The 24,493-nt window shown below is 42.1% G+C and overlaps 1 protein-coding gene and 1 pseudogene across 1 annotated transcript in view; one reads left to right on the top strand and one right to left on the bottom strand.

Moving 5' to 3' along the window:
* ARFGEF3 (ARFGEF family member 3) overlaps positions 1 to 24,493 on the bottom strand; it is a 165,358-nt gene that overhangs the window by 53,493 nt on the left and 87,372 nt on the right. Inside the window, exons 9-12 of the mRNA XM_040627843.1 lie at positions 22,929 to 23,033; positions 21,642 to 21,975; positions 11,859 to 11,971; positions 10,169 to 11,079 (exon numbers count right to left, since the gene is read on the bottom strand). Of these exons, the coding sequence (XP_040483777.1) occupies positions 10,169 to 11,079; positions 11,859 to 11,971; positions 21,642 to 21,975; positions 22,929 to 23,033 (1,463 nt within the window). The remainder of the gene's footprint in view (positions 1 to 10,168; positions 11,080 to 11,858; positions 11,972 to 21,641; positions 21,976 to 22,928; positions 23,034 to 24,493) is intronic.
* Positions 14,528 to 15,019, top strand: LOC103663365 (annotated as a pseudogene).

The raw sequence follows: 24,493 nt of genomic DNA, 5'->3' as shown, positions 1-24,493 counted from the left end.
AAAGGAGGGTCGAGAGCGGGATTTAAAAACGACATCCTTCAGTTCAAACTGAAGGCCTCAGAGGGGAGGGGGTGGGGGAATGGGATAGACCGGTGATGGGTAGTAAGGAGGGCACGTATTGCATGGTGCATTGGGTGTTATACGCAACTAATGAATCATCGAGCCTTACATCGGAAACCGGGGATGTACTGTGTGGTGATTAACATAATAAAAAATCATTAAAAAAATAAAATAAAAATAAAAACGACATCCTTGGGGCGCCTAGGTGGCTCAGTCAGTTAGGCAGCTAAATCTTGGTTTCTGCTCAGGTCATGATCTCGGGGTCCTGGGATCGGGCCTGTGTCAGGCTCCATGCTGAACGGGGAGTCTGTTTGAGGATTCTGTCTCTCTCCCTCTACTTTTGCCTCTACCCCCTGCACACAAGCTCTTTCTCTAAAATAAATAAATAATTCTTTAAAGAAAAAAAGGACATATTTGGACAGGACATGGGCAGTGTGTTTCTGCCATGATGGTCCAGAGGAACACTCCAGAATCTTAAGGTCCTGGTGGGGTTGGTTCTAGCCTCCGGAGAAGATAAAGGATAAAGGTCTCCTTCTATGTTAAATAGAAAGCAGGATTCAGCATTGTTGGGTATTTATCTATCCTGGATCATAGACGAAAGGAATATTTGAGTCTATGAACCAGGAGAACAGTATTTGCAAATGGCTTTGGTCTCAGGCATCAGCAATAATTTCTTTAAAGATTTTAAAACCAACTACCATTTTACCTTGGAATATGTTTTGGAAAACCGAGCACATACTCAGATGCTGAAAGGGAAGAAGGCCGCTGGTACGTCTGCTGACACAGAGACCCAAATCACTAGCAGAGGGGTGACGATGTCTCAGAAGGACCAGTGGGTATGCGGAGTTCTGAAATGATTTGTCAGGCTTGTTAGGAGCCTGTTGGCACTGGCCTCTCTCTCTCGAGGCAGGCTAATTTCGTATGTTACAGGAGCTGGCAAATTTGAGAATAAAACAAAAGGATGTATAATCTATCAACTTACGGAAGACACTCATTTTCTTGCCATACCAGACAGAGTTCACTGGTGATGTTAATAATGAAAATAACACAACAGCTATAATTTATTAAGTGCTTTCTAATTTTTAGAACCGATCTCTTCTCATACTTTATTTCATTTGACATATAAAGTCTATATCGATTGCCTTCCTTTATTTTACAAGTAAGGAAAGTGCCTCAGAAATACTAATTTGCCTAGAGTTATATAGCTAGAAATCAGCAAAGGTCTTTTGGGGCCAAACTTCAGGTTTTTGCACAACGCCATGCTGTACTTGTTTCTAATGTTGTGGAAGGATCGCACTCTATCACATCCCCTCTCAAACAGAGACTCGATTTTAAATTCATCCTCTGATTGGGTTCATTGAATTGTTATAAATTTAGAGTGACAAACTGTAGGAGCTCTGACCTTTAACGCATTCTGGCTACTTCTTTTTTCCAGTGTCCTGTAACTAAAGTTCATTCTTCTCCCTCTATAATTAAGATGTTCTCTACTGTCAGGAACAGAAGGATGGGTCACTTGCTTGATTGCCTACCAGTAAACGACTGGATACAAGATTAGCATAAGTGACCTTGAAACATCTCCTCCATGTCTTAGATAATTTACTGTCTTTTTAAATAAACATCAAATACTTATGTCATTTAACAGTACTGGAAAATATTAAAAAATAAGGGTAATTAGTCCTTGCTTCTCCCAAGCCCCAATGACACCCATCCCAGCAGACTTACTTCCTTGAACATATTGTGTGGAAATACAATCACAAATGAAATCACACTACATACATTGTACTATGACTTGGTGCTTTCTTAGCATTATATGTTAGATATCTCTTTTTATTCTGTCTTATTTTTTCAGAGAGAGTGTGTGCGAGTGGTGGGGGAAGAGGGGGAGGGAGAGAGAATCTTAAGCAGGCTCCATGCTGTGTGTGGAACCTGATGCAGGGCTCGACCTCATGATCCTGAGATCATGACCTGAGCTAAAATCAAGAGTCAAATGCTTAACCAACTGACCCACCCAGGTGCCCTTAGATATCTCTTGATATTAGCACTTAGAGATCTATCTCATTCTTTTCAAATAACTATGCATAGACCACTGCATGGTTGGCGTGTGATTTATTTAACCAATGCTCTCTTGGTAGACATTCACATAGTCCCAGTTATGACAAAAAGCTGAAATGATGAAATGACTTTTAGCACTTATGCAAGTGTATCTGTGGGATAAATTCTTTAAAGCAGACTAAAGACATATATGAAGTTTGATAGAGATGGCCCAAGTATCTTCCGAACAGTTTTATACCAATTTTTCTTCCTACCAATGGTACTTAAGAACACTGTTGTACCCACTCAGCAATACTGGGCATTACTGACTTTCTAAACCTATGTAATAATAGTATATGATTTTTGGTTGCATTTCTATATACTAATAATAACAAAGTCACAGAAAGAGAGATTAAGAAAACAATTCCATTTATAATTGTCCCCAAAAGAATGAAATACCCTGCAGTAAACTTAACCAAGGAGGTGAAAGACCTGTACTCTGAAATCCATAAAACACTGATAAAAGAAACAGAAGGTAACACAACTAAATGGAAAGATACCCTGTGCTCATGGATTGGAAGCATTCATATTGATAAAATGTCCATGCTACCAAAGCAATCTACAGATTTGATACAATCTCTATCAAAATACCAATAGCACTTTCATAGAACTAGAAGAATCCTATAATTTTCATGGAACCTCAAAAGAACCCCAAATAGCCAAAGCAATCTTCAGAAAGGTATCACAATCCCAGATTTCAATATATACTATAAAGCTGTAATAACCAAAACAGTACGGTACTGGCACATAAATAGACATGCAGATCAACAGCACAGAACAGAGATCCCAGAAATAAACCCATGCTTATATGGTCAATTAACATACAACAAAGGAGGCGCTAAGGATACACAATGGGGAAAAGACAGTCTCTTCAGTAAATGGTGCAGGGAAAACTAGACGGCTACATTCGGAATAAAATTGGATCACTTTCTTACACTAACTCTGAATGGATTAAGGACCTAAATGTGAGACATGAAACCATAAAACTCCCAGAAGAAAAAGAGGCAGTAATTTCTTTGACATTGGTCTTAGCAACATTTTTCTAGATACGTCTCCTCAGGTAAGGGAAACAAAAGCAAAAATAAACTATTGGGACTACACCAAAATAAAAAGCTTTTACAGCAAAGGAAACCACCAACAAAATAAAAAGGCAACCTACTGAATAGGAGAAGATACTTGCGAATGATATATCCAATCAGGGGTGGAAATCCAAAATATATGAAGAACTTACACAACTCGACACCAAAACCACAAATAATCTGATTAAAAAATGGGCAAACCATATGAATATACATTTTTTCCACAGAACACGTACAGATGGCAAAGAGACGCACAGAAAGATGCTCCACACAGCTAGTCATCAGGGAAATGCAAACCAAAACCACAATGAAATACCATCTTACACCTGTCAGAGTGGCCAGCATCAAAAAGACAAGAAATATCAAGTGTTGGTGAGGATGTGGAGAAAGAGGAACCCTCATGCACTGTTGGTAGGAATGTAAATTGGTGCAGCCGCTGTGGAAGATGGTATGCAGGCCCCTTAAAATATTAAAAATAGAATTATCCTATGATCTAGTAATTCCACTACTGAGTGTTTACCCAAAGAAAATGACAGGGGTGAAAAATACGCACCTGTATGTTTATCGTAGCATTATTTATGATAGTCAACCAAGTATGGAAGCAACCCAAGTGTCCATCCATAGATGAATGGATAAAGAAGATGTGATATAAATATATTTACATACACACATAATGGAATATTATTCAGCCATTAGAATAATGAGATCCTGCCATTTGCGACAACATGGATGGACCTAGGGGGTATTAGGCTAAGTGAAATAAGTCAGAGAACGACAAACACCTGTGATTTCCTTCCATGTGGAATCTAAAACACAAAACAAACAAACAAACAAACAAGAAGCAGAAACAGATTTGTAAATACAGAGAATAAACTGATGGTGGCCAGAGGGGACAGGTGGGGGATAAGCAAAATGGGTGAAGGAGAGTGGGAGATAATGGGCTTCCAGTGATGGAGTGAATCAATCATGGGAATAAAAGGTACAGCACAGGGAATATAGTCAGTGGTATTGTAATAGTGTTGTACGGTGACAGATGGGAGCCACACTGTGGTGAGCATAGGATAACATACAGATCTGTCCAATCACTATGCTGTACACCTGAAATTGCTGTAACACTGCGTGTCAACTTTAATTAAAACAAAAAGATTACACTATTTTACTTGGTAATGTATTTCTTTAATTAAGTCTATGGTTCTAATTTTTATATAACATTACTATTTTATTTTCTGATGTTAGAAGTCATAAGAAAAAATTTTTAAGGGGTTTGGAAAAAGGTACAAAGAAGAAAGTGAAAATAATCTGTAATTATATCATCCTGAGGTAAGTATTAACATTTGAAGTTAATTTTGAATCCTTTTTAAAGTTACATTATGACCATTAACTGTATCATTAAATATTCCTTAGAAACATCATAAATTTTAAACAGCTACATAGTGTCATAAATGGCTACAGTAGAACTTATTTAACGTTCCCCTTATTTCTGGGCATTTAGGTTATTTCTAGTATTTCTGCTGTGAAGTATGCGATCATATACATTTAAATATAGAAATCTCTGCTTGAGTTTCTGCTCCCTTGGTATATTCTCTCAGGAGCCAATGAGATGACAGGCTTCCATGGGTGTCTATCTGTCAGGACTCGGAAAACTGTCCCACGTTTGCTGGGCTGCAGTCTGTGACTGTTTTTCTTCTCACAGCCAATCAACTCCAGAGGGTTCTGTGTTCTTGACCAGAGCCTCCGATTCACGCATCCATTCGTCACTCCTCCATCCACCCACCCTCCCTCCCAGCAGGCACAGTGCGGTATCAGGAAAAGGTCTCTGGGGCCAGACTATGTAGGTTTCTACCCTGGCATCACCACTTCGCAGCTGTGTACCTTGTTTGACTTACTTGACCTCTCTGTGCCTCAGTTTTCTTACCTATGAGGATAATAATACTACCTACCCTATGGGGTTATTATGAGTATTAAATGAATTAATATAGGTAAGACCCTTAATCAATGCAGGGCACACAGGAAGGGCTATGTTCGTGTTACTTATTATTATCCTCACATATGCATATAAATGCTGAAAAATGACACCAAGGAAAGACACCAAGATACTCCAGAGGCAACCTCTGGGTGGTGTATAATTACGGTTTTTTGTCTTTATATTATTATATTCTCCAAATTTCATATTCCACAAATGCCAGGGAATCGGAGGAAGATTTTGTTAGACTACTTATTCCCTAACCCTGCTTCCGGAATACTCCTCTTCCTCCCTTTATAAAAGCAAACGAACAACTCCACCAGCAGCAGTCATCTTGGTAAAGGAGGAAACCTTAGGACGAAAATCCCCCTTAACAATGGTAGGGCGGGAAGACAGGAGCGTCATCACAGAGCGCTGCACGGCCTACCTCAGATGCAATTTAGGGGAAAGAAACTGAATCTTAAACACCTGAGTTTTCTTCAAAGGTGAACAAACCCAATCCTAACTGACAGAGGCAGGGCAACATATTAACTTGTTTATTTGAGGTTTTCTTTTTGTATTTTACCTTTGTATTCCACAAAGATATTGAGTGAAATTTGTACTACCAGCTCCAGGAATGTTTAAATCACAGGGCCAAAACGGAAGCTGGCAAGAGCATACTTGCCTTCCTGGTTTCGTATCCACAAGCCCAGAGCTCCCTCCAGAGACCGTGGCCCATTTCCAGAAGGCAACGAGAGGAGAGAGGAAGCAGCGAGGCAGAGAAGGGAGACCCCCAAATGGGCCGGGGTTGGAGGTCTGTGGCTTCCCGCTGCCTGGCAGTGTGGGGGGCATTGGTGGGACCCCAGAGGAGAACATATGATGGTGCCCAGGGGCGCCCAGCCTTGCCAGAGCAGTCCAGGGACCATGTTGGCAGGCCATCAGGGAGCCTATGGACAGTGGGGGCTCTCCGGCCATGCGAGAGGGGAGAGGCCTCCCTGTCCAGATCCCACATAAGCTCCAGCTCCTGGTTTTACCCTGGAATGGGGACATCAAATGTTTGGCCAGCCAGGCTGGCTGGGAGTCGGGAGTGAGGTTTGTTTTAATTCAAAGAAATAGGTATTTCTCGCATAACTGAGATTCATACTTGCTGTACTATCTTTCATGAAATTTGGTACTTTATGGACATCGCATTGCTTGTAATAAGCCTTGTATGTGGTCACAGTGAATCCCAAGACTGTAACTGAACACCGCTAATCTAGGGAATAGCGATCCCAAAGCCAGCGAGTGCCTGTGCCCCTCTCTTCACTGCTGTCTGAGGCTGGCTCTGGCTTTATCGTCCCCAAGGAGCCACTTCACACGGATGCCACTTGGTTCTATGCGGCATGAGGAAGGAATTTCCACAGCTGTCACAGCTCATGTCCACTCCCATCTTTATAAAATGCATTTTGTTTGGATGTTTTCAAACTCCCCCACCGTAAAAAACTTTCATTGCTTTCAAAGGAAAGGCTCCCTTGAATCGTGTGGAATTAAGGGGGCTCATTTCAATCGGATGTTAGTTGTCCGAGGATGGGGGTCCCTGAGAAACGCCAAGCGAGTCTGGTCTCAGCCAGCAGAACAGACCCTGATAACAAATGAACAAATGAACAAATCGAGCAAATGCTCGATGGGAGCTTACGACAAAATAAGGTTTAAAGCTTTTGACATCAAAGTAAATAATGAGTAAAATATCTGGGTTATCACTCAGGGAGACTCTCTCTTCTCATTTCCTGTTGTTAACTTTTAAAGGTTGTCTTGGATGAACAAAGGCCATCTGCCTTCTCTCTTGTCCCTGAGGGGTACAGGTGTTTCTCTTCTACGAATCTTTCATCTTGGAGGTGATGCTTGCAGGGGGAGAGAGAGCACTGGCTCAGTGCAGAAGTGGGCCCCAGCCAGCATCTAGCAGCTTTGGCTGGTCCACAGCAATGGTCGATGTGATCCACGAAACCACAGCTGTGACTGAGGAGAACGAGCTTATTGGTAGCAGGACCACAGCGTGATGGGTCTGTAATGTATAAAGCTTCTAATTGGTAAAAATACTGTGGAAGTCACTAGAACTAAAAAGACAAATGACTAACACAGTTATAGACAATTACTAAAAATTATATTTGGAAACAACCAAAATATTTTGAAGTCTCTTTTCATTGTATTGATTATTCCTACATGTAAAAATTAATGTCACAACATATTGGGTCTGATGGAACAGTTTACTGACCTCTAAAATTTAAGCAGTTTGCAACATCCATCGGGCCACATTCTGGAGAAAACTGAGTGAAAAAATTCACTCAAGCTCTGCTCAGCATATACGGTAAGTATTGATTTGAAAGGTACAAAAACCCAACTGTTAAGATTTGCTTTGGCTTCAAATTTTACAAAAGACTCTGCTAGGATTATATTTCCTAATTCTCATAGGAAATAAGGCAGGGCCTTTGGGGTCCGTCTTTACCACTATAATGACTCATTTATCTGGAATTACTTGGGGATGTTGTTGATAAATACGAAGTAATCTGAATGTTAGATCTTACATATTTAAGTGCTGAAATTTCTGCAGCTGAGTTGTTTTATATGGATTATTTTAATTTTATGTATGTATGTATCTGGTGGGTGGGGAGAGAAAGAGAGAGACTCCTAAGCAGACTCCACGCCTGGTGTGGAGCCCAATGCGGGGCTCGATCTCATAACCCTGAGATCATGACCTGAGCCGAAAATCAAGAGTTGGACACTTAACTGATTGAGCCACCCGGGTGCCCCAAGATTAGTTTAAGTTTAAATAGAAGGCCCTAAATATAATTTCACCATTTCTTGATGAGTCAAGGCCACTCTTACTGCAACCAGTGGCAGTGCTGCAGTCTGATATACAGCTGTTCCTTGGGACCCCTGACGTTCGCCAGCCTGTCTGCCTTCGCACCGGGGAAGCTGGTCAGAGCAGGCTGCTGAGCTCCTCTCCCCACAAATACTACCAGTGAGAAGATGCACAGACTCAGAGGCTCTATCAAAGCCCCTCCAAAGGGAAGTGAACAGTCCTTCCAACTCAGGCTTTACCCATGACTTACTTCTTCAGCCCATGACCTATTTCGCATGTTAAGGAACCAAAGAGCAAGCTCATGAACCTACAGTCAATACATATTTATTGAAAATAAGGTATGCATATCTTGAGGCCCCTAGTTCAGAGCACAGTGAAGCTTCTCTAGAAATGCTGAAGTGATGAAGTGTCACTGTGTGTGTGTGTGTGTGTGTGTGTGTGTGTGTGTGAGAGAGAGAGAGAGAGAGAGATACAGAGAGAGAGATACAGAGAGAGAGGAAGAGACATACACACAAAACATATACTAGCCATGTTCAATAAAACAATAACAAATTTAATGATGGTAGCATAAAAGATATTAGGGAGAAATAGAATTTTTAAGAAGAGTATTTACACAGTATCTTAGTATTTCAATGAAACATGAATTTCGCGCATGTGTGTGTGTTCCTGCACACACATCAAATATCCCAACTTCATTTTTGTATTTAATTCCAAAAGGAAAAGCATTGAGAAAAAAAATGTTGGGTAGTCTTAAAAATAGGTATTTTTATGTCTTGAAAAGAATCACAGTGCAGTTAGGAGAGCTGAGAAATTATATGCATCTCTTTCCAATCTCTAGATAGGTTGAGAAGTCCAGGAGTATTAGTCCAGGACTGAAAGGTCTTTATCTCTGCTGGTGTTTACAACTTTGGATAATTCTCATATTAAAAAATGTCCTTCCTTAAATATACCTGAATTAAAGTGTCTTTTTTGTGTCCTTTTGACAAAGGACAATCTGGTCAGTTTTTAAAGATACTTATGAAGCTGCCTCTTAACAGTCCAGCACTTAGCTTCTACCAAATTCCAGTAACTGGGCTAGGATTTTTCATGTAAACGTGTGTGATGTATTCTTTGTTGGAAGACAGAATATGTGTTAGACATGGTTGGAGCCCACCAGGGCTGAGAGTACAGAGGGGGAAGGTAGATGCATTCACAAATAACTATGACAGGTGTGGTAAGGGCAACAGTAAACACACGCTCAAGGCTTAGAGGCAGAAGAGCGAATGGTGATCTTGACTTTTAACAGTTCTGTATTCATTCCCAGAGTTAGTCCTTTCTGTATGAGCACAAGCCCCGCCAAGTCTATCCGCCTCAGTAGTCTGTGGTCAGGAGACCCTCGAACGTCAGGGGAAGGCACAGGTGACTCCCTGGGAGTCTGGCACTCAGTTATTCCTGCCATAAATGTTTTGCACCCATTAATTGCTTTCTTTCTGTAGTACTGTGAGATAATTGGTCTCTGCCCATTTCCTGGCACAGAGCTCCTAAAATCCTTACAATGTCCTAAGTGATAAGAACACTGGAAGAATCTCTTGTTCTAGTATTTGTCTTTGACCTCGCCCTGACTCCTAAAACCTTTGTAAATGCCTAAGTGGTAAGAGCACCAGGAACACCTTTTGTTCTAAGGAGGCGACTCTGGGTGGGCTGCTGGCTGGGGACTGGCCACGAGAAAGCCCCCACAACGAGCAGACGCTCGTTACCCACACTGGAAGTCCAGGGGACTTTACACAGCCCACATCTGATTCAAGACCTCCTTTAACATAGTTCACATATTGATACACCAAAAGTGCATTGCTTTGTGATTTCTAGCCACGGAGGTGTAGAAGCATACTGAGAACTGAATGCTCTGAGAGTCAGAGATTGTCATTTTGTTTCTAGAATGCAGGAAGTTCTTATTCTTTACTCTGCACCATATCCATCAACCTTACAATATCCCATCCCATCCACTGCCCACAATTCCAGCCACTGCCAATAAGTCTTACACTCCTCTGTTCTCTTCAAATATAAGAAACCCGGTTAAGCTGTTTTGAGCACTTCAAACTACAGGCACGACGGTAATTTCCCATTTCAGCGAAATGCTCTGAACACCCTTACTGACTGTAGCCAACGCCGTTCACCAACCTGAGCAGAAGGTAGAGGCGAAGTTCTGGAGGGCGGCGTCCACCTCTTCCACGCTGGGCAGAGCCAGCAGGCGGGGAAGGAGGCTCTCCAGGGACTGCAGGAACAGCCTGGCGCTGTGCTGGTCGGCCTCCTGGTTCTTCAACAGTTTCAGGGACAGAGCGGCAGTCCGCAGGGACCGGTGGCCCAGGCAGTCCCGAGGGGTCTGCTCTTCGTCGGCCAGGGAGCCGTTGTCCGACCCGATGTCTGACACGTCCGACCTCCCCGAGTCCTTCTCCGCCGCCATCGAGTACTGATCACAGGAATCGAATTCGGTCCGCGAAAGGTCTTGGTCATCTACGCTGAAATTGCTCTCGCTGTACCTGGAGCCGTAGGACCTCATCCTGCAGTCCACCGACAGGAAGTTCGTGATGTCGGGGAAAGCAACCGTGTGGCTTCTCTGCACCACGTCTGGCTGGTCGACGGCTTCGGGCTCCGGCACCTTACTCAGGATCTCCTTGCTCTCGGGCACGGCTGGCGACCTGAGGCTGCTCTTGGGGTGCTCCGAGTGCTCCTCGGGCGTCGTCTGGCCCAGCTCGCCCTCCAGCGTGGTCTGGCCCGTGTCGGTGGTCACGCTGATGCTGATGTCGGGGCTCCTCTCGTTCCCCAACTCCCACGACGTGTGCTCTGAGGACAGGACGCGCCGCTGCCAGCGGAAGTCGGCCTCGTTGATCTCCATGGAGTCCCGGCTCCACTCGGCGCCGTCCTTCAGCTCCTCCAGGCGCAGCAGCAGCAGCTGGACCTGGCCTTCGCTCAAGCCCTTGCCCTGGCTGAGCTCGTCCAAGGCCCCGAGCAAGGTGCAGACGCAAGACACGGCGGCATAGCACGCTTCGATGCCGCCCTTGATGCACGCTTCCGTCATGCCATCCATGATGCTAAGTGTCCAAAGGAGAGAACAACAGCGTAAGAAATATGGCAGCATGCTCCAAAATGAACAAGACGTGTTAGCCTGGTGAACAGGACCGTATTCAAAACAGATCCTCTGATCTGCGTGGAATTAAATGGTCTGGGCCAAGGAGTACATGAAGCAAACATGTTCAGGCTGGCAGAGGGAAAGACCAGATAAAGTGGCTACCTTGAATCACGTTCTCTCTTGGTTGGCTGGTTTATTTGGACACACACAAAAATTCCAGATGGGCATTTATAATCTCCAAAAGGACAGGGGACAGGCACTGAATAATCTCACTTTGTATTATGTTCCGTTTTTCAAAAAGAAAGTAGTTACAATGGCTATATGATAATGAGGACATCCTCTATAAAACAATCAGTTCCAGAACAGATGCATGTGAACACAACTATTATGAATCAGATAATATTCAGTTTTCTAGGGGGGGGGGCCTCATGTAAAAGACCTTATAGTTATAGTACTGTGATTCAAAAAGTTTTTCCATAAAATAACCCCAATGAATAATTGTGTACATTTCATTTTGCATGCTAGGTTTACTTTAAGCCAATATGAAAATATGGAAAGTACATGATCATAATACATTGAAATAAGATTTCTCATATGGCTTGTGGGAACATTATTAAACAATAACATTCCACATGATGCAGATTCATAAAAATTTCAGGGATTTAAAAAACAAGGTCAAATGTATTCAGAGAAACAGTCTTCGCCAAGCAATAATAGATGGAAAAGGGGAATGTAGCATACAGTTTAAGAAGATCCAGATGAGACTTTCTTTTTGAAATTGATCTTTTTCTAGATTCTGGTTCAGTGGAGCTGGGTCCTGCCAAATCACAGAGACGCTGTGGGCTCCCAAGTAGCTTTAAGAAAAAGGCAGAAAAATAACAGTTTGGTGAATATCATAAAAAAGCACAAGGTCTTAAAATTCTGAGCTCAAGTAAGCACGTACTTTAGAGAAAGTGAGTGATACACTCTAAGGAAAACACGACTACTTGGAACTACACATCTTAATAAAACTGATTTGGTATTCCTCTTGTCATTGAGTACACATTGGGTTCCCAGCTCCCCATCTGAGGACTGTCCTAGACAAATCAAATTTTCTAAGGGATTGTTTCAGAAAATTTTATAGCACAGAACTATAAAGCACTTGCATCTATGCTCTTTACTGAGAATGGCCTATAATTTACCTTCCCTGTACTCTCTTTGTCTCATTTTGCTGTCAAAGCTGGTTAGTTTCAAAAGCTGGACTGATCAAGTATACATGGAACATTCTCCAGGATAGATCATATCTTAAGGTACAAAACAAGTTTTAAATTTAAGATAACTGAGATCATTTCAAGCATCTTTTCTTTTTATTATGATATGTTAGTCACCATACAGTACATCATTAGTTTTTGATGTAGTGTTCCATGATTCATTGTTTGAGTATAACACCCAGTGCTCCATGCAATACGTGCCCTCCTTAATGCCCTTCACCGGGCTAGCCCATCCCCTCACCCCCCTCCCCTCTAAAACCCTCAGTTTGTTTCAAGCATCTTTTCTAACCTCATTGGCATGAAACTAGAAATTAAGTACAGGAAGAAAACTGGAAAATTCACAAATATGTGGAGATTAAACAACTGCTACCAAACAACTAATGGGTCAAAAAAGAAATCAAAAGAGAAATGAAAAAATACCTTGAGACAAAAAAAAAAAAAAAAGAAAAGAAAAGAAAAGAAAAGGACGTATAACATCTCAACATTTATGGGATGCAGCAAAAGCAGTTTTAAGAGAAAAGTTCAAAGCAGTAAATGCCTACCTCAAAAAATAAGAAAAGTCTCAAATAAATAATCGAACGTTAAACTTTAAGGAACTAGAAAAAGAAGAACAAGTGAAGCCCAAAGTTAGCAGAAGTGAATAAGAAAGATTACGGAAGAAATAAATGAACAGAGGCTAAAAAATAATAGAAAAGACCAATGAAACTAAGAGTTGGTTCTTGGGAAAGATAAAATTGACACACCTTTGGCTAGACTCACCAAGAAAAAATCTCTGAAGATTTAAATAAATAAAATCAGAAATGAAAGAGATGTTACGACTAATACCACAGAAATAGAAAAGATCATAAGAGAATCCTATAAACAACTATATGCCAACAGACTGGACAACCCAGAAGAAATGAACACATTTCTAGATATATTCAACCTATGAAGACTGAATCATGAAGAAGAAGAGTATCAGAACTGCCCAATAACTAGTAAAGAGATTGAAACAGTAATCATAAACCTCCCAACTAACTAAAGTCCAGGACCAGACGGCCTCACCAATGTATTCTATCAAACATTCAAAGAAGAATTAATATCAATCCTTCTTAAACTCTTCCAAAAAATAGAAGAGGAGGGAACTCTCCCAAACTCATTTTAAAAGGCTAGCACTACGCTGATACCAAAACCTGACAAAGATACCACAAGTAAAGAAAATTATAGGCCAATATCCCTGATGAATACAGATGCAAAAATCTTCAACAAACTGTGATCAAACTAAATTTAACGATGTATTAAAAGGATCATACACCATAGGGGCGCCTGGGTGGCACAGCGGTTAAGCGTCTGCCTTCGGCTCAGGGCGTGATCCCGGCGTTATGGGATCGAGTCCCACATCGGGCTCCTCCGCTGGGAGCCTGCTTCTTCCTCTCCCACTCCCCCTGCTTGTGTTCCCTCTCTCGCTGGCTGTCTCTATCTCTGTCGAATAAATAAATAAAATCTTGAAAAAAAAAAAAAGGATCATACACCTAAACAAGTGGGATTTATTCCAGGGATGCAAAGATGGCTCAATGTTCACAAATCAGTGAAGTGATACACAACATTAACAAAATGAAGGGGAAAAAAAAGAAAGGTCATTTCAATAGATGCAGAAAAAGTATTTCGACAAAATTCCACATCCATTTACAATAAAAATTCTCCAAAAAGTGGGTGTAGAGGAAACACACCTCAACCCAATAAAGGCCACTTATTACAAACCCACAGCGAGCATCGTATTCGATGGTAAAAAAACTGAAAGCTTTTCCTCCAAGATCAGAAACAAGACAAGGATACCAATCTCGCCACTTTTATTCAATACAGTACTGTCAGTCCTAGCTACAGCAGTCAGGCAAGAAAAGAAATAAAAGGTATCCAAATTGGAAAGGAAGATGTAAAACTGTCACTATTTGCAGATGGCATGATATTATATATAGAAAACCCTACAGACTCTATAAAAAAACTGTTAGAACGATTGAATTCAGTGAAGTTGCAGGATACAAATCAACATACAAAAATCTGTTGCATTTCTATACACAAACTATCAGAAAGAGAAATCAAGAAAATAATCCTATCTACAAAAGCATCAAAAATAATAAAACGCCTTTCTGATCAGCCATCTGCTGTGGATCCACCGCCAAGATGCAGATTTTCGTGAAAACCCTTATGGGGAAGACTATCCCTCTCGTGGTTGAAACCTTGGACACGATAAGAAATGTAAAGGCCAAGATTTAGGATAAGGAAGGAATTCTTCCTGATCAGCAGAGACTGATCTTGGCCAGCAAGCAATTGCAAGATGGACGTACTTTGTCTGACTACCATGTTCAAAAGGAGCCCACTCTTCAAATTGTGTTGAGACTTCATGGTGGTGCTGAGAAGAAAGGAAGAATAAGTCTTACGCTACTCCTGAGAAGAGTAAGCATAAGAGAAACGGCCAGTTAAACTGGCTGTTCTGAAATATTATAGGGTGGATGAGAATGGCAAAATCAGTCTCCTTCTTCAGGAGTGCCCTTCAGATGAATGTGGTGCTGGAGCTTTAATGGCCAGCCACTTCGACAGACGTTATTGTGGCAAATGTTGTCTGACCTACTGCTTCAACAAACTAGAAGGCAAGTAATTATATGTGGGTGAATAAAAGATATGAACTAACGTTTCAAAGAAATAATTAAATGCCTAGACATAAATTTAATCAAGGAGGTGAAAGATTGGAATACTGAAAACCACAAATGACACAAATAAGTGGAAAGATACTCTGTGCTCATGGATTGGAAGAATTAATACTGTTAAAATGTCCATACTACCCAAAGCAATCTATAGATTTAACACTATCTCTATCAAATTTTCAATGTATTTTTCACAGAAATAGCACAAATAAACCTGAAATTTGTATGGATCCTCAAAAGACCTTTGGAATAGCCAGAGCAATCTTGACAAAGAAGAACAAAGCAGGAGGCATCACACTCCCTGATTAAAAATTAGATTACAGAGCTATAGTAATTAAAACAGCATGGTACTACCATAAAAATAGACACATTAATCAAAAAGTACAGAATAGACAGCCTAGAAATAAACCTATACATATATGTCAAATAATTTACAACAAAGGAGGCAAGAATATACACTAGGGAAAGGACAGTCCCTTCAACAAATGGTGCTTGAATAACTGGACAGCCACCAAGCCAAAGAATGAAAATGGACCCCTATCTTATACCATACACAAAAATTAACTCAAGATGGACTGAAGACTTGAATTTAAGACCTGACACCATAAAACTCCTAGAAGAAAACAAGCAGTAAGCTCTCTGACACGAGTCTTGGCGAGAATTTTTTTTAATCTGACACCAAAAGCAAAAATAATCATTGGGACTACATCAAACTAAAAAGCTTCTGCACAGCAAAGGAACCGCTGTCAAAATGAAAAGGTCACCTACTAAAAGTATTTGCAAGTCATGTATCTGATAAGTGGTTAATATCCAAAATACATAAAGAACTCATACAACTCAATAAAAAAGCAAAAAACCAGATAATCTGATTTTTTAAAATGGGCAGAGGACCTAGATAGACATTTTTCCAAAGCAGACATACAGATAGATGGCCAACAGACACATGAAAAGATGTTCAACATCAATAATCATCCAGGAAATGCAAATCAAAACCACCAATGAGGTATCACCTCACACCTGTTACAATACCTATCAAAAGACTAGAAAAAAACAAGTGTTGGCAAGGAGAAAAAAGGACCATCCTGCACAATTGATGGAAATGTAAATTGGTGCATCCACTATGGAAAACAACATGGAGGTTCCTCAAACCATAGAAAATAGATTGCCATATGATCCATCAGTTCCATTTCTGGATATTTACCTGAAGAAAATGAAAACACTAAGTCAAAAAGATTATGCACCCCCATGTTCACTGGAGCATGATTTCAACAGCTAAAATATGGAAACAACCTAAGTGTCTCTCAATGGATAAATGGATAAAGAACATGTGATATATACAATGGAATATTACTCATCTATAAAAAAGAATGAAATCTTGCCATTTGTGACAACATAGATGAACCTAGAGGGCATTATGCTAAGTGAAATAAGTCAGACAGAGAAAAAGAAATACTGTATGATCTCTCTTATAGGTGGAATCTTGAAAAAACAGACAAAAAACCAAGCTCATAGTTACAGAAAATGGATTGGTGGTTGCCAGAGGTGAGGGGCAGAAAGATGGAAAAAAAAATGGATGAAAGGGGTCAAAAGGTAAAACAATTTTTAAAAAATTGAAACATGCGTTGTGAAGTATTCCCTTTCTATACTCTGGGAAGATCACATATTATTAGAATTACCCATTCCTTAAATGTTGGTATAACATTGTTTTTAAAGTTAAATGGGGCCAGTGGGTTTTTTTTTTTAATGGAAAGATTAACTACTGATTCAATTTCTTTAAGATTCTAGAACTATGTAGGTCCTCAATTTCTTCTGGAGCTAGCTTGTTAAAGGCTGTGTTATTTCCTAGGAATTTATCTATTTTAAGTTTTCAAATTTATTGGCCTCAGTGGCCTTAATACCTTCTTTAATTTCTTTAATGTTTGTAATATCTATAGTTACATGTGTATTTTCATTCTTATTTCTACTTACTTGTTTTTACCTATTCTGGAATTTCTTGATTGTTTTTATCAAGAGTTTCTCAATTTCCTTAGTCTTTTCAGAGCCCTGGCACTTTTCACTTTATTGATCTAGTACATTTTGCTTTTTTCCACATTACTTTCTGCTTTAATCCTTATTTTTCCTCCTTTCTACTTTCTTTGAATTTAATCTGCTCTTCTTTTCCCAGCTACCTAACTCAGAAAATTAGAATATTAATTTTAGGCTTCCAATTTTTTTAAAATATAATCATGTTAAGCTATAAATACCCTACTATGTACTGCTTTGGCTACATTCTACAAGTTTTCATGTATAGAATTTTCATAACTGTTCAGTTCTAATTATTTTTTTATTTCCATGTGGTAGAAATCTTTACAGAACATTTCAATTTGAGGCTAATTAATTCAGGAAAAGATTGGGTTAAGTGTATCGGAACAGACTTCCTATCACTATGTCCATTATTTTCAAAGTAATTCATACTCACAGGAAAAGGTATATTAAGTAGGAAAAGTTATATCTTAAGGGGCACTCTTCTTTCCCTTCCTCCTTCCACATTTCTTTCGTACCCCAGAAACTGGGAACTTCTGTCTTGGAGGTATAGCGATGAAGCTGACACTTTTCTCCCCCCATTTTATTTTTTTTGACATTGAAAGAGTCAAGTCTCCATCATTCCTCTCTCTCCCTTCCCCTCCCTCTCCTTCTGTTCCTCTGTCTCCTGTCTCTGCCCTCCTCTATCCTCCCTCCCACCTCTGCCCTGTATCCAAGTGAAGTGGCCGGGCCTAAGTGCCTCCAGCTGTCCCATCTCTTGCTAGAAATGCAGGTGCATTTCGGAGGGATAGATGGGGAGAATCTCACTTTCTCTTGCGATCTCATTACAGTCTCCAGTCTAACTTTACCAGTAATAAATTAGACGACATATTTGAGTTCCCACATTGATCCTGGGCTTATTTCTCAGTTGTTTCCAAATCTGGAAGGAAAGGACACTGAGTGATCACGCTTCTGAAGAACCCTCAACAACTACTTGAAGAAAGGCAAGGCATGCTGAATCTCAGCTTCTTTCAGTGGGGGTGAGGGTTGTTGTGCTGTCAGGGGCAGGGGTGTCACAGTCTGACAAAGATCAGGGAACTCCGGTGCACGTGCATGGCTCAGTCAGTTAAGCATATGCCTTCAGCTCAGGTCATGATCCCAGGGTCCTGGGATGGAGCCCACGATGGGCTCCCTACTCAGCGGGGAGCCTGCTTCTCCCTCCCCCTGCTCATGTGCGTTCTCTCTCTCTCCCCCTCTCAAATAAATAAATAAATAAATAAATAAATAAATAAAATCTTAAATGAAAAAAAGATTAGGGAACTCCTTCTGAAGCAGAACCACGGGAGAGAGGAAAGGAAGCAAGGTGAACTTGTGATTACTGTTCGTTTTTTGGGAAAGCGGAAACAGAAAAGAGAATGCCATTTGAAAAACAAAATGTCCTGTCTTTGATGAATAGGCACACAGCGCCTATGGCAGAGTGACAAATCACAAAGAGAACAGGGAAATAACACACCAAGCGTTCAAACTCCGAAAGGCTAAACAAACATCCTGGGTGCCTAGTGGTTTTCTTTGTGTGCACAGACGGCACATTTTGGTTTCCAGGTTACCAACCTCCCCAAATGATTGGTTGTCATAGTGAGTGGAGTAACCTGGCCCCCATCGTCGGCTGGGCTCCATGGGGCCACATCGCCTGGACAAGCCACTCACGTGCTGGTGTTTAACTGCCGCCTTGCCCTGGAAGAGCATCTGGGGGAAGCTAGACAAATCTATGAAAAAGGGGAAAACATAACGGATTTCCTGCGCAGTGGTAAATGAATTCTTATTGAAAATACATCTGGACACCTATGAGCCCGTGCGCAATGTATTTACTTTGCATTCAGGCAGCGAGTGGATCTGAGCGGGAACGACAGGTGGCTGCTGTGCACAAAACACCTGCTTTGCAGCTATCCCGTCTGCAGGCCCACCTGTGGTTCAGTCGTAACTCATCGAGCGCTCGTTCTAATGTAGGCACTGCAGTGTCAGGTAGTGGGGGGGGCACACAGGAGCAGTGGACGCCAACACATATTTGAGGATACGAGAAGTGTGTACTTTGTCATACAGTGAAATAGTCGGTGGGACGGGACGTACAAGTAATTGCTAAATGGTGGAATTTAGAGAATTTAGTGGTTTAAGGAAGCGGAACTGTAAAGGAGGAGGACTTTGACAGCAGAGACAGCTGTCCTCAGAACGCCTGGGTTCACACGGCAGCCCTGCTACTGACGAGGACTTTGGGCAAGTAGATTCTCATGGAGCCTCAGTTTCCCCATCTGGAAACTGGGCATGGTATTATCTTCCTGGGAGAGTTGGTAAATAAACGAACACGAAGTGCTGGCTGTGTCTGGCGTATTGGGATCCCTGCTCGACTCTGCTAAGGGGAACGGCCCGTGGGGATATAGCGGGGGAGGGGGGTCTGAACAGAGCAGGGTCAGCCAGATGGACTGAGGGTGATCCTGGGGAATGATGGGAAGTGAGAATGATGACAGAAGGACCTAGAAACTGGGCAGAGTAATTCAGACTTGATGAGAGAGGCAACAGGAGCCATTAGAGCCTGAAAAAAACCTGTTAAGAGTGGTGATTTATGAGCCTAAATTCAGAAAGACAAAAGGAAGCAAACAGGCAGGCAGCAGACAGGGAGCTGGGCTAGGACTGGTGCACTACTCGAGCAGGAGGTCATGAGACCAGCTATTTTCAGCCTCCACAGAGTTCTTTTCCTTACGATAGCAATAAGCAGCCAAATATTTGTCTAGCCCTTTATACTTACAGAGTATTTATACAAACTTTATTGCATTTTGAACCTTTGGAATATTACTACTATGCAGAGATTTTAAAAAATTGTAAGTTCAGAGTTAAACGGTTTAGCTACTACAGCCTTGCTGGGAGCGAGAGAGAGAGGATCCAAACCCTGACTCTTCAACTCAGGCTCAGGAAGGGGTAGGTGAGCCAGCATGGAAAGGGGCTCCCAGCATCATCTGCACTGCAATAGCAAAGTATGGTAATAAGAGTGCTGCGGGAAAGGTGATGGGTTTGGGGTCAGAGGGACTAGCACTAGGACTCTTTCTCTGGGACCTCAGACAAATCATTTGACCCTCTGGAACCTTAGTTTCTTTGTGGGAGGGAAAATTCCCTTTTCCTGGCATTATATCTCTATGGGCAGGAATATCTAATGGAATAATTCTGGACCTCTTTCCTCTCTTTCTCTCCCCTCCTTCCGATGGGGGGGAGTCTGATCTGACTGGTGGATTTAGAAGGGGCTGAGCGTGTGTAACCAGTCCCTTCTTCTTTCTTCCCCTTAAAGATGTGCTTATTCAGAGAAAGCCCATCTTGAGTCCCTAGGTGTACACTTAACAAGGGTAGGGCCAGGTCCCCAAGGGAGGGCCACTGCTGTCTGGGTGGTGACAAACTAGTCTAGTCTCACTTGCTTCCAAAGCAGTATTGGGTTCGCCAACCTAGGAGTGGTCAGGTATTAAAGCTGACCCTTCATTCTCATTGCCTGAGGCTGTGATGGGGAAAAGAAATAACATTCTTCACTGGGAAAAGTTGATATAGAACATCAAAGAACTACTAAAGAGTATTAAAGATAATGTATGTGATATTTTGTGATATGTGATAAGAGGATTAAAGATAATATAAGTGCTAGGCATATAGAAGGTAAGGGAAAAAAGGATTATTATTGTGTGCTCATAGATTTTCTTAACCAGCAATTGAATCCGGATCATTCCTTCATTTCTAGAAATGCAGAGTCAGAACTTTTCATTGTTCATTACAGTCAACTCTTATTAAAACGACACCAAGTGGCATTTCAAATTAAGCTTTTGAGAAACTGATGAGCAGCGAATACTACTTAAAATAAATGAATCATCAATGAAGGAATTTTGTTACTCTGGGTTTGTTGTTGTTTGGTCATAGGTACCAAAAACAAAGGCAATGAACAAGTTCAGAAATACAAAAATGTTGATCACTTTTCTTTCTGGTTATTTGAAAGAAAGCAGAGAAATTCTTATCTGAAGTACCTCCTCAAAGCCATGAACGAGCACACTGGGTGGCTATCATGAGCTGGACAACTTTACCTTCTCGCAGGGGTCATGGTGTTTGCGATATGAGGCCCAAGAAGGAATGGGGCAAAGGGATTCCTTTTACTAGTCAGAGATTAGTAATGATTTTGGGGGGTGGGGGTGGATAGCGTACAACCTGAGTATAAAATCACTTTGAAATCCAATTTTGGCAAAGGGGAATAAACACATATCTGCATAAACAGTATCTAAGAGAGCGGAATGAAATCAGCCTGGGGCTCAGTCAAATGCCTGCAGCTTAAATTATCAATGACTTTGCATCAGTGAGCACCAATCAATCTGTCCTCACCCAGGCTCTCAACACATGCATGCACACCCCAGCCCTAAAGATACTGCCGATTACTGGACACCATGTGGTCCCAAGTAAGTGTTAGCAGGTGATCGGCAAACATTTTCTGAGTGCTGCCTGTAGGCAAGACACCGTGTTCAGACACTGCCCCCCGCCTCCTGGCAAGCACGGTGGCATTCTTCATGCCTCCCTACCTCTTTCATTATTTTGATGGCTTCCACCCGGTGCTGGGGTGGGGGATAAAGCAGCACACGGTGATAGAGGGACTGGAGCACGGGCTTCATGGAGTCCACTGACCCTACCAGCCGGACCAGCTCGGCCGCGATGTAATAAATGGTCCGAGCCACGGGCCCGCTCAGGGCTGGCGCGGTGGACGAGCAGCCTGACCCCCGGCCGTGGTCAGAAACTCCTGGAGACGCAGAGTCTGACTCGACGCCGGAGCCAGCACTGCTGCTGTGAGCAGAGGTGATGCTTTTATCGTGGATTGGATTCCCCAGGATCACGATGAGAGCAGGGCAAAGGCTTTTCCTGGGAAGACACAGGAGGAAAAATAGGTTTTGCTAACAAGGCAGAAGGATAAAGTGCAAATACAGTCCTGAGGGTAAATACCAGATGCCACAAAAATGACTAATCAGAGTTGGGTTCTTTACTGCTTCTCTTTTTGGCGACATCCTGCCCCCGTTTTCCATGTCTCTCCATCACTTCTAGGTATATGAACAGAGTCGTTCTCCTCATAGCTCAAGGCAGAATTAACTAAATAAAAATACTAAATAAAAATAACTAAAAAAATAAATTAAAAAAATAAAAATATCAAGAGAAGTATTAAGAAACCATCTTATGTAAAGAAACTGACTCAAAATGCTTAATGGCTTAGTTAGAAAGTTTCATTTTACTTTAAACACCAAAATTATTTCTACTTCTAATTTGAGAAGTTAATTTAAAATTCTGACACATATAGTGTCACATATCGTTCGACTTCCTCCGTGTGGAAAAGCCCAGGAACCCAGAGAAACTAGCTGGCTGCCTGTGGGCCCTGTCACCCGGGGGACTCTCTGGCTATAATTAAGTGACTAGTCTTCCAGTTGAGATGGAGAATGTACCAGTGAAGGGCTAAGAATAACATTCACTAGCTCTGCCCCCGCCCCCAGCCCCGTGCAACTTCCTGGTGCCTTCGTATACTTTTAGGATAAACGAATAACCTAGAAAATATCTCCTAGCTCCTGAGTCTCACGAGCCTATGGTGCCAACAAAGCACGAGAGGCCCTTGGAGGCCTATTTTGTGAAGATCATCATAAGCTTCTCTCTGTATTTCGATCCAGTGCATGTGAGCAAAGCCAATTCCCTACTTTCTCTCTAAAGCCTTCGCACACAGATGAGGTGACCGGTCGACCACGGATGCCACGGGAAGGGACCCGGGCGCGGAGCTGGAAGGGGAGAACCGTGGGGTCGGTGTGGGGGGGAGCATGTGGCTGGGTGCTCACCAGATCAGGTCTGTGAAGCCTCGGTGCAGGTGCATGGCGGAGGACGAGCTGCTGAGCACGGACAGGACACATTCCAAGTACAGGAGCTGCAGCTGCTGCTGGTCACTGGGGAACAAAACCAACACACGACGCATGCAAAGTGAAGGCAGAATTAAGGAAGTGACAGGTGGGAAACACGTGGAAAAATGTTCAGCGTGAGAGAAGTGTTCATGGGCGGGGGGGGGCTAGCATGACGGGTGGAATTGCATGCCCGAAAATTTCTCTGTGGAAGATCGAACCCCTGGAACCTCGGCATGTGCCCTGATGGGAGATCGGGTCTCTTACACAGGTAATCAAGTTAAAGTGATGTCATCTGGGTGGGTCCTAGCCCAAGCTGACGGATGTCCACGTAAAATGGGGAACACTGGAAACAGACACGCACAGACAGTGGACAATGGAAAAGACAAAAGGAGAAGATGGCCGTCTGCAAACCAAGGAGAGCGGTGTGGAACGGATCCTCCCCTGAAGGCCTGGGAAGGAACCAACGCTGACATCCTGATCTCGGACTTCCAGCCTCCGGAACTGGAAGGAGATACGTGTCTGTTACGGAAGCCACCCAGTCTATGGGACTTTGTTACCGCAACCCTAGCAAACTGATACAGTTCGGGGGAGGTTTTTTAAATGAACAAACTTTGTTTTTTAGAACCGTTTCAGATGTATAGAAAAACTGAGCATGGAAGAGAGTTACTGTGTTCCACCCCGCCCAGCACAGAGGGTTTATCCTGCTCATAACAGCTCACATTAGTAGACGCATTTGCTACCATTCAAGAACCAATACTGATATATCATTATCAATTAAATTCCACGGTTTATTCCAGAAACGTTCAAACTCTTAATGTGTTCAACTGTCTAAACTTTTCAAAAGACCACTAATCATATTATCTTTTAAATGGTCAACACTTTACTAACTTGCATTTGAATTTCTTTTTTGAAGACAACATGGTTTTTCAATGGACAAATTATTTTTCTCGGATTATTATTATGAGATTAATCCATAGAGCCAGATTAAAAAAACAGACAACTTCATGGGATGCGTGTTCTCCTACCCAGGCTGAGTTTTCTGCCGAACCCACCAGAAAGTATTAAACTCCAGGTGGGTGGTAAGTGACCGACAGGAATAAGGAAGAATTTAATATTCGAGCACACATTTATGACAAATACATAATAAATACTTCTAAGAGAATTTATTCAGGAGTCCTATATGTTCCAAAAAAGGAGGAACTTGTCTTGAAAAATCATTTTTGGCTGTGTCTCTTTTCTCCTCACTTAAATAAATACCAAAAGGAAGTTTAATGCCCTTAACAGTTCAAATAACTCCCAGGAGAAGGGGGTGGACGGGAGAGGCAAGACCAGTGACAGGCAGACTAGAAACTTAAGGAGACAGGAAGGAAGAAGAGAAAAGTTAACACCGGACTGTCCCAAAGCCCAGGAGATGACACGCGTCCACTGCCGAACTGAGAAAGTTTGCACAGACGCAAGATGAAGGATCGCAAGATGGGGGGGCTGAGGGTCCCCTGTTTAAGTGT

Source organism: Ursus maritimus, unplaced genomic scaffold, assembly GCF_017311325.1.
Source record: "Ursus maritimus isolate PB19 unplaced genomic scaffold, ASM1731132v1 scaffold_13, whole genome shotgun sequence".
NCBI classification, from domain to species: Eukaryota; Metazoa; Chordata; class Mammalia; order Carnivora; family Ursidae; genus Ursus; species Ursus maritimus.
The sequence above is the reverse complement of the archived record's forward strand: the minus strand, read 5'-3'. Positions and strand labels throughout refer to the sequence as shown.